Source organism: Lygodium microphyllum, chromosome 19, assembly GCF_053477565.2.
Source record: "Lygodium microphyllum isolate KBCC chromosome 19, Lygodium_microphyllum_v1.1.10, whole genome shotgun sequence".
In the NCBI taxonomy this organism is placed as follows: domain Eukaryota; kingdom Viridiplantae; phylum Streptophyta; class Polypodiopsida; order Schizaeales; family Lygodiaceae; genus Lygodium; species Lygodium microphyllum.
Genome location: NC_141153.1, coordinates 131,754,321 through 131,765,148, shown reverse-complemented (window position 1 = coordinate 131,765,148; position 10,828 = coordinate 131,754,321). Strand labels below are relative to the sequence as shown.

The 10,828-nt window shown below is 44.9% G+C and overlaps 1 protein-coding gene across 1 annotated transcript; it reads left to right on the top strand.

The window, feature by feature from the left end:
- The first annotated feature begins 2,817 nt into the window (after positions 1-2,817).
- Positions 2,818-4,998, top strand: LOC148020393 (uncharacterized). Its single transcript, XM_087700689.1, has 2 exons — positions 2,818-3,034; positions 3,112-4,998. Exon 2 carries the CDS (start codon positions 3,427-3,429, stop codon positions 4,909-4,911), a length of 1,485 nt encoding a protein of 494 aa, XP_087556815.1. The 5' UTR covers positions 2,818-3,034; positions 3,112-3,426; the 3' UTR covers positions 4,912-4,998.
- Positions 4,999-10,828: the final 5,830 nt, after the last annotated feature.

Here is a 10,828-nt window from a genome sequence, read left to right as displayed (position 1 = left end):
ACCAAATAGATAGAGTAAAGCCCTATCAAAAAGTCAATGAAGAAGCTCATTTCGAACAGTGCATAAGAAGGTCATCATAGAGGGCCGGGCGATGGATCCATCCAACACAATATTCAATTTCAATGTGCCAGATCCGCCCACCAGCCTCTCTCCACGACCATGGCTAAGTCCAAACTCAAGGGCCTTTCAAGTCCATAAATCCCTCCAACACAAGGGATCATCACCAACTCAAAGTCCTCACAGTTCCATAAATCCCTTCAACACACCTTCCAACTCGACTCGTACACTCAAAGAGCTACTTGGCTACTCCAGCAACAGAGTCCGACTCATCTCCCAACAAGTGCCATGGGACTGGCACTCAACTAGGAGGGGGGTAATGTTAACCCTTGAATGAACAAGGTGGAAAATCTAGAAAATCTAAAGTAGAAGACAAAGCCAAGGAAAAAGTGGAATGGAGAATGAAGGCACGCCAAGAAAAATCGAGAATTACAAGTAGTATGAAAAAGTCCTGAATCGAGGAGAGGTGCTCAAGAAAAAGTGCAAGTCAATACTTCTGTAAAAGAGCACAAAGTGCATCATGATTTATTTTAAGAGCGTCGGTCTGACCTGTGCAAATTGTAAATGTAGATGGGTAATAAGAAGGAAGCTATGAAGATAGGAGGACAATGGGAAAAAGGACCTAGGCTATGACAGCCGGCCATGTAAAAAGGGGATGACCGCCCAAATGGGATTTAGGGCTTTGTATATAAAGTTCATAAAGTGAATGAGAGCTCATTCTTTGGTGTATGGCAAGGTGGACTCTTCTTCTTCTCTCCTTCTCTTCTCTTTGCTTTCTTGTGTGTGCTTGAGGAAGGGAGTGTGAGAGTGTGAGGGAGGAAGTGTGTGAGGGTGAGGGATTAAGGAGGTGAAGCTCTCCACCATCCTCCCTCTCTCTTCTCTTCTCTTCTCTTCTACGAAAGCAGGGTCGAGCAAAAATCTCAAATTGCTGTGAGATTTGGTGTGCGAGCAGATCACTATATATTCTACAGATGAGCCCTTTAGGCCTTTCCTGCAATTATTTTGGACATCTGAGCCGTTTCAGGCCCCGTTTTAGAGCCGCAAGGTTGTGGACAACAGTTTTGGGGTACACTGTGATTTCGGCTATATTGACCGAAAGTGGGTGCGCAGGTTACAGATTGCGAATCTGTAATTGTTGAGGTGTTTGCAGGAAGAAAACATAAGGTTTATCTGCAAACAAGTTGCAGATTACATGTACTATTGAGCAATCAGTGAAAAAGGTTGCTTGGTGTAGTGCTGTGCACATGTTGTGAAAGATTGCAGAAGACTAGCTTGCTGTGTTGTACCTACAACATGTAGCAAAGGCTACAAATTGCCCTTTTAAATTAGGCCAAGTAATGCTAACCACAAAGTAAATTAGATGGATGCTTATTCAATATAGAGAGTAACTAGTACGCATTACACTCAAGCAATGCTAACTGTCACATTGCTTACATGATTTACCCAAGTTATTCAAAATGGGAATTGACCAAAATGATTATGGTTTTAATGAAAAGCTCAAGGATTAAAACCTCCCCAAAATAGAAACAAATATCACCCAATCAATAATTTTTCTAACATATTAATGAATGGCACACCGAGGTAGAGAGAGAGAATGTATGTATATTGTGAGATATTCACATGGAGAGACTTGCATAGAGAGAGAGAGAGAGAGAGAGAGAGAGAGAGAGAGAGAGAGAGAGAGAGAGAGAGAGAGAGAGAGAGAGAGAGAGAGAGAGAGAGAGAGAGAGAGATGTGTTAAGGAGTCCTTTAAACTAATGGTGTAGGTATGCTCCCATGATAACATGTGATAGAAAAACGATTCAAGGGATCTTTATTGCATGGGTTGCTTACTATGCTGCATAGAAGGCAACATTGGGGCTAGATGAGAGTCTCTAATACATACATGTTGTTAGATGTCAAAGAAAAAGGCATATGAGGATCACCTAACGAGTTACAGTTATGAGTCTTTTAAAGTTGGCAACATTGTAAGTCACTGCCAAAGTGGTTATCCCAATTGGTTGGGAGGGTGTGTATGTTGCTAGAGGTCTATGGTTCAAAACCCACAATTGGGCAGCTCCATGACATCTTATAGTTCGAGATGACTTATCATCGAGTGGAGGGTGTGTATGTTGCTAGAGGTCTACGATTCAAAATCCACAATTGGGCAGCTCCATGGCATCTTATCATTTGGGATGACTTATCGTCAAGTGATGCTTTTAGTAGCTTGTGAATATTTAGACTTGGCAATAGAGGTGAGGGAACACTAGTCCACCTTACAAATTGGTAACAGCCCTCACCTAGAGCTAGTAAGGCTGGGTTCACACTAGGCGATGGGAGGGAGAAAAGGCTAACAAAATTCCACGTGTCAAAGTTCTATTGGCTGCTAGAAATTCCGAAAGGCAGCTCCCTTGGGTGAATCCCCCTGGAAGCTTTTGTTGCCGCCTGCTATATAAGACAAAAGAGTTCACACGTAGTACTGAGGTTTGAACTCATGCACAACCAATGAGGAACCTTATTTGGCTGAAGTAACCGCGCCAGCTCACCATGAACTTCGGCTGCAACTTCGATTGCCTCCTCCATTGTGTGAATGAAGACCCGAGTGGCATAACAAATTGTTATTCTGCTGCTGGCTCGTCTGAACCCGGCCTAAGGCTATTGTCACCTTGTTACCTCTATTTACCCTAGGCTAGTTTTTTTGTAATGCGTTTTTTCCTCAAGGTACTAGGCCTTCCTTGTATTTACCATAGGCTAGCTAGCATTGGGTCACTGGCAACCAAATGTAACCTTAAAACTCATTTAATTCATTTGGTAAGAGGACAGAGAGAGGGAAGGGCACAGACGGGCAATCAGAAGAGAGTGCCTCTCGCCCGCGCGCTGCAATGGAGGAAGAAGAGAAGCTTTGGAGAGCAGCAGGCACAGCTCGCACGGGCAGCAAACCTTGCCCTCACAGAGACCTGGTAGCCTTCTCTACCGTAGCCGAATGGGAGACCGAAAGGTAAACCTCTGCGCAATAGATCTGCTGCTGTCACTCCCTCCCCATCTTATCTCTAACATGCTCTGGATTTGCCATAGTTGTTACTTGAAAAGCGCTAAGAAACAAGAGGAAAAAAATGATGCAGTGTTGTAGTTGTCCCTTGAAAACCCTAGATGCAGGGACTCGCCTTGTCATTCTCCTTTCTTGAAACTCAAGAACAGAGGAAGATGAAGCAGTGGTTCTCAGCCTTGCTTTAAAAATCTTAAGAAACAGAAGAAGATGATGCAGGCGCCAATGGCAGCCCTGTCATAGCTGCCTCTTGGATCCCCCATAGATGATGCAGGGCTGCTAGCCTTGTTACAGTCTACACAAAGGATCGCTTCCCCTGTTGACACACCAGTGCTCAAGAAGCCATGACAGAGGCCTTACTTCTGACTAGTCTGTCCATGGAGGATCCATCCACCCTCCTGTCTATGGATTCCGGCATTGCACATGATGAATTGGACAGGCCTGCTGGGACATGTCGCCCTCCTGACATTAATCTGCCCCTGTCGGTTCAAACCATACCATCTGCATGGTTCCATGATGCATCTGATATCCTTGATGTTGGCTTGGCTTGTCAAAGCCATGATATGGAGAGCATATCAACCCAGAAGGCTGGCAAAAAATGCAACAGGCGTGCTGATACCATCTGGGGTGCTTGGTTTTTCTTCAATCACTATTTTAGGCCTTCCCTGTCAGACAAATGTCAGGGTAAGCTTACATTGGATGGTGGAAGCACCACTGTCTTGGACAAGAGTGACTTGAAACTTGATCAATTCTTGGTTCAGCATGATATGGAGAATGTATATATGTGGGTCTTTAAAGAGAGGCCAGAGAATGCGCTGGGAAAGATGCAACTTCGCAGCTACATGAATGGGCACTCTAAGCATGGAGAACCCCAGTTTCCTTTTAGCCCTGATAAGGGCTTCACACGTTCTCACAAAATGCAGCGCAAACATTACAAAGGTCTGTCCAATCCTCAATGTATCCATGGCATTGAATTGGTGAGGTGCCCAAACCTGTCTAATGTTAGTGAAGAGGACAAGAGCAGATGGGCAGAGCTGACTGGCAGAGATTTGAATTTCTCAATTTCATCGGATGCTGAAGCTTACTCGGCCTGGAGGAGCCTTGGCAGCAATGATTTTGACTCTGAAAGGTCCGGTTACAAGGAATTTCATATTTGCACTAAGAAATATGTGTGTAGAAGATCTTTGGGCAAGTTAAATGGAATGGTGCTGAATCTGGCTGCTAAGCTACCTTCTTCTAATGCAAATGGCACTCATGCAGATAAGAAAAGGAGGAAGGACAATTCTCCTGGGAGTAGTGATGAGTGCTATGCAGCAACAGAGAGTTATTTCCACAGACCCTTAGACATGGAGAGCCTAGTGAATGATCAGCCATGCTGGATTTCTGATTTCAGTGGAGTGATGACTGAGTCTTGTGGGCCAGTTACAGCTGCAAAGAGTATCTATGAGGATGAGAAAGGGTATCTGATATTGGTAAGCTTGCCATTCACTGACATCCAGAGAGTCCGGGTTTCGTGGCTGAATACAGCTACACATGGAGTTGTGAAAATCCATTGTTCAAGTACGGCTAGAAGTCAATATTTGAAAAGAGGGGGTAGGATCTTTGAGCTCACTGATCGCACACCAGAGCATTGCCCTCCTGGAGAGTTTATTCGGGAGATTGCTTTGTCTACTCTGATTCCAGAAAATGCACAGCTTGAAGCTTTTTATAATGAGGCTGGAGCAGGACTTGAAATAATGGTACCTAAGCATCACTCTGTTTATGAGGAGAGAGAGGTGCGTGTGTTCTTACCTCCACAACTAGGTCACAGAGAATCTTTGCGTCCTTAACAGTTGTAGCATTGCTGTATGACTGCAATCCTTGTACTATATTTGAATTGATTGTGGTTTTGTTGTGAGAGTCCGTTCTTCCCTTTATTTAGTATGAGTGATAACATAAGGAATCTACCTCTCATTTTTTCATGAGTTGAGCTGTCAGTGTAGTGTATGGCAAAAGCAGCAGGTAATTGTAACTTACAAATGCTTGTTGAATCTACTCTCATTCAGTATTTAAGGTAGGTAACTGCACATTCTATCCATTTTTAATATCTGGTTGAGTTCTTCTCTAAACCTTCAAGTTATGAAGGGTGCATGTTCTTGATATAATTAATGTGTGGAAGCTTTCTTTATCATAGTTTGCAAATCTGCTGCTAGTGCTTATTATTTTTAAGCTTAGTATATGAAAGTATCAAAGTATATCATTGAAGGCTATATAATAGACCTTAGGTGGTAAAGGGTGGGTCCCCAGCTGTTGTTGCTAGTGCATGTGATGTTTAATTGACAATGAAACTTAGAAATGGTACAAATGTCTGATGAGCGGATGATTGTGTAAGGTTTTGATCTGTGTGCTTTGATAACTTGAGAGTCAAGTGAACTGATGAATATGACAAGTGCAAGAAGAGTGTGTGGTGTTAAGTGAGTAGGGACCTAGTGAATTGCACGTGACCATACACATGAAAGTAGAGTATCTGCTGGTTGTGAGATCCAAGTAAGAAGTTTGTCAACATTCGTAATAAGTAAATTTGTCCTTATGTTTCTTTCTTATTTTGTTTATATAAGTTCACCATCCCTGTTATGTTAAGCACGCAAGTGAAGCATGTTCAGCACTGGTACTACTAGTGTCTCTCCATCACTCCTACTTCTGCACATGTTTGCTGCATCTAATTCTTTTCGTACCATTCTTTACATTTTGCTTTGTTTGAATATGTTAAGGTTTTTGTTCAGTGCAGACAATATAGAAATATATAGAAATAGATACGACAGCTACTGTAATGTGGCCTGTCTTAACATACTGTTCTTTCAGGACTTCATGTAGTCTTGTTGCAGTGATAGATGTAAGTAAGATGTCTAGTGTCCCAGCAAGAGGATAAATGCTATTTTACTTTTATTTACAAGATGCATGCTATCTTGCTTTTCTTTACATGAAGCAAAGATGCAGCTTTTGTGTTCGCACAAATTAAGGGAGCTATATTTGCAAGATATAATGTCCCAATACAAGGTTTTAAATGATAGGGTCCAAGCTTAGTGGGCTGAATGTCATTATAAAGGGAAATTAAGGTCAAAACTTGGGATCTAGGGTACATCTTTGAGATGTTGAGAGTTCTATGTCTATTGAGAATTATTAGAACATGGTGTTAGCATGGAGAATTGATTATTCGATAGTTCCTCATTGGGGTTTACGTGGAAGAAAGGCATGTAACAATTCCTTGAGTTCTTTTGAAGGTTTGAAGAGAGAATCTATATAATATGTGCTAGAGCTTCTAGGGTCAAGTGATTGCCTTGCTAATACTAAGTACTCCATAAAGCTATTGTAATTGTGTGACATTGGATACCATAAAATTATGGTAGTCGTTTTTAAGAACTTCAATACTACTTTTAACTCCCAAAGGGAAGGACTACATTTTTTCCCTCAAGGCATATTAGAGTTTATTGCAAAAAGCGTGAGAAGGAGTTGCAAGCAAATGTTATTGGATCAGTCACTTGGTCGGATTGCAGTCCAGTCGGACTATACAGTTGGACTACCACGTGGCAGTCCGACCTGCTTCCGTACGATATGCAGATATTTGGTGCCAAGATTTTGGCTATTTATAGCCGAGTTTTTAGCAGTCTGCTCGCACTCTTTTGCTCGCAGATTACAGGTTGGAGGCTTGCGCAGATTCCGTCTCTGTTCGCAGATTTCAGACAAGAGATCGTGCAGACTGCAACGGACTTCGAGGTGAATAGTAGGTTGCATCGTCGAGGTGGAGACACGCAGCCCAGTGCATTGTGTCCGTGTACATATCTGCATATCTTTGTATACAACACACTTTATACAATAGATCTTCATCTTTCACTGTCTCTTTCTCTCTCTTTTCTCTGCGTTCTCTCTCTTAGTCCTACGCTTCCACACCGCTGCACTCTGACATGGTATCAGAGCAGTGTTGAAGGGCTGACTGAGTGCAGAACTAACTTGAAGAGGAGTTTCCATCGCGACACAAGGCTGCATTTTCAGTGTTTGAGGGCAAGCAGGAGGGCTGCAGGAGGGCTGCAGGAGGGCTGCACCTCGGAACGAAGCTGAAGCGAGTATGGGCACGCATGAAAGGAGTCCAGGTGGTGGATTTGCTGTTGTTTGATGAGGAGGAAGTTTGAGTTTTCAGCTTTCAAGTGCAGGTTTTGCTTTTTCATCGCCTCTGGCGGATGAAGAAGTTTTAGGACGCGGAAAAGCCCTAGCAGGCTGTGTTTTCATAGTTAGAGGGGGCTACTTTTGCGTTTGTAAAGGCATTATAGACGAAGATGTCTACAGAGATTGACTTGGAGTTCCAAACGATCATGGACTGGAAGGTGCCTATCTTATCGGCTCTTCCAGCAGATCAGAAGCTCGATGGCGACAATTACCGCATTTGGCGCGTGATGATGTTGGCCATCCTTGAATCCTACGATTTGGCGGAGCTTGTACAGGAGATTGACTGGCCCTCGGTGAGAGATGAGTCCAAACTCTCTTCTGATGCTCGTGCGGAGTTGGCCAAGGCACAGTCTCACTGGGACAAATTGAATGCCCGGAATCGTTCCTTTCTTTTTTTGTATTGTACTACAGTCGTGATAGCTCACATCGAGCACTTGACGGTGGCTCGGGAGATATGGCTGGAGCTTGATCAGATGTATAACTAGATGACCCTTATGAAGCGGGTTTCTTTGGAGGTGCAGATGCGGACCTTGTTCGTGAACAAGTCTTATTCGTTGCGGGAGCACATTAACAAGCTTAGACAGCTTCAGATGCAGGTTCAGAATGCGAGGAAGCCAATTTCCTATGAAGACATGGCGATCACACTCTTGTCCCAATTGCCGCCATGATTCGGTGCTTTCTGCTCCGCCTCCGCCCTTATTGCTTCGGGGCGAGAGTCCACTCTTCGGTGGGAAGAGTTGGTTCCTATGGTCTTGGACCAGGAGGAACAACTGGAGAGATAGAATGCTTCCAAGTCGGAGGCACTGACAGGTCCAGCCTCTCAGAAGAAGGGGAAGGACCAAAAGAAGAAGGGGGATAACAAGTCAAAGAAGGACAAGGACAAGGACAAAGAATCCACATGCCATATTTGTGGAAAGACTGACCATTGGAAGAAGGATTTCCTTGACAAAGACAAGGACACCAAGGACACGAAGGATTCTGGAGCAGTGGTTGCACCCTCATCAGATGCGTTTCTTCATCTAGCTGTCATTGAGGACTCTACCCCGAATGCTTCTGATGCTGCGATGACAGCTCCCCAAGCTCGAGAGTGGATCGTTGACAATGGTGCCTCTCGGCACATGACTCCATCAGATGGTGTTGCCCAGTTGCAACCTTCGCATGGGTAGATTCTCATTGGAGATAGCTCTTCGGTGTCTATTGCAGGACGGGGTGAGATGCAGCTTATTCTAGATGGACGTGGTGGTACCCATACCTCAGAGGTCTTGCATGTACCAGGTTTAGGGTATCATCTACTGTCAGTTCATAAGATTTGTTTCCTTGGACTTTTGGTGGAGTTTGACAGTGATTCGGTGCGAGTCCTTGATCGTGGGTCAATGAAGGTTCTCTCATCTGGATATGAGGAGAATGACATCTACAAATTGAAGTCTTCTACCGCCCTCTCTACTCTTCTTCTTACCTCTCAGACACAGTCAGAGCTATGGCATACTTGGTTTGGTCACCTTAACTATGATTATCTTCGGAAGGCATCACGTGGGCAGCTTGTTCGAGGGTTGCCGGACATAGTAGTGAGCCAGCAGCCATGGGTCTCCTGCATTCGTGGGAAACAGCATAGGGATGCGATTCCCAACAAAGCTTTGTGGCGGTCTACTTCACCGATTGAGCTTGTATCTATAGATCTTTGTGGCCCTATGAGGAACGAGTCCTTGAGAGGGAGCTCGTACTTCATGTTGATCATAGATGACTACAGCAGGATGACATGGGTCTATTTCTTGGCATTGAAGTCAAAAGCTTTCTCCCACTTCAAGGATTGGTTTCTCTTTGAGGAGAACCGATCAGGCCGGAGATTAAAGACCTTGTGCTCCGACAAGGGTGGTGAATTTGTTTCTAATGAGTTTGCTCGTTTTTGTGCAGATAAAGGTATTCACCAGGAGTTTGCTAATACCAACACTCCTCAAGAAAATGGCATTCTTGAACGGAAGAACCGAAGTGTGATCGAGATGGCGCACACCATGATGGAGCACCGACAGACACCTCAGTTTCTGTGGGCCGAGGCTGTGGCTACTGCAGTCCACATCCTTAACCGATCCCCCACTTCGGCCGTTGATGGGATGACACCTTTTGAGGCTTACTTTGGGACTAAGCCCGATGTTTCTTATTTTAGGGTTTTTGGGTGTGATGCCTATGTTCACATTCCCAAGGCCCATCGTGATAAATTTAAAGCAGCTTCTCGAAGACAAGTGTTTGTTGGCTACAGCTCTCAGTCCCAAGGCTATCATTTGTATGATCCTGTCAAGTGAGATGTGTACACTAGTCGAGATGTGCGGTTCGTGGAGGTTTTGACCATAGCAGCGGGTGAGGAGCATCCCGTTCTTAGAGATCCAGGGGAGAGTTGGGCTCCCGCGACAGTTCCTTTGGAGCTCGCTCCTTTTGATTCTGATTCTGTTTCTGATACAGAGTCTACTATTCCACCGGTCACCCCCGAGGAGTTACCACTGGTGGATATCCCATAGTCTTTAGCTGATGGAGAGAGACGAGGAGAGGTTCGACCTCCTCCCCGTTGGGCTCGTGATACACTCCGTGATTCAGGGATCGAGGGGGTCCCTGAGGAGTGGGGACCGCAGGATGGTCCGCGGCGGTCACAAAGGCACCAGGCACATTCTATGGAGCTTGTTTGCTCTAACTATTGTTTGATGACCCGTGTTATGCAAGATCGAGAGCCCACCTCCGTGAAGGAGGCTTTACAGTCAGCACCATGGAAGAAAGCTATGGAAGCCGAGTCGAAGGCTATTGAGAGGAAAGGCACTTGGTCACTCGTGCCACGTCCCCCGAATAAGAAGGTGATTGGCGTCAAATGGGTCTTCAAGACCAAGTACCTTAGCGATGGTTCTTTGGACAAGCACAAGGCTCGCCTTGTTGCTAAAGGTTTTGCACAGCGCCCAGGGATTGATTGTCATGACACTTTTGCTCCCACTGCTCGTATGGTGACTATTCGAGGAGTTCTTGCCTTGGCTGGCCATAGGAGATGGCCTGTCTACCAGTTGGATGTGAAGTCGGCCTTCCTCAATGGTGATTTGAAGGAGGAGATCTATGTAAAACAGCCTCCTGGCTTTGGATATTCAGATGGGCAAGTCTACAAGTTGAAGAAGGCCTTGTATGGCCTCAAGCAGGCTCTGCGTGCATGGAACGAGAAAATTGATTCGTTCCTTTAGTCACTGTTGGGATATCGACGTTCTAGGGCCGATCCGCAGCTTTATGTACACACTTTTGAGGCTGGTTGTGTGCTTTTTGTGTTGTATGTTGATGATTTGATTGTCACAGGTGATCATGCACAGAAGGTCAAAGAGACGAAGGCAGCTTTACTTCAGACGTTCGAGATGACGGATTTGGGTCTACTCCATTTCTTCTTGGGCCATGAGATTTATCAGTCTCAGAGGGGGATCTTCATCTCTCAGCAGAGATATGTCCAGGAGCTCTTGGTTTCTTTTGCGATGGAGGATTATTGGACCCTTTTTACTCCTACGGATCCGAACTGGAAGGCCACTTCCC

Coding starts and splice junctions, on each gene's coding strand:
- LOC148020393 (XM_087700689.1), top strand. CDS start 3,427: ATGACAGAGGCCTTACTTCTGACTAGTCTGTCCATGGAGGATCCATCC.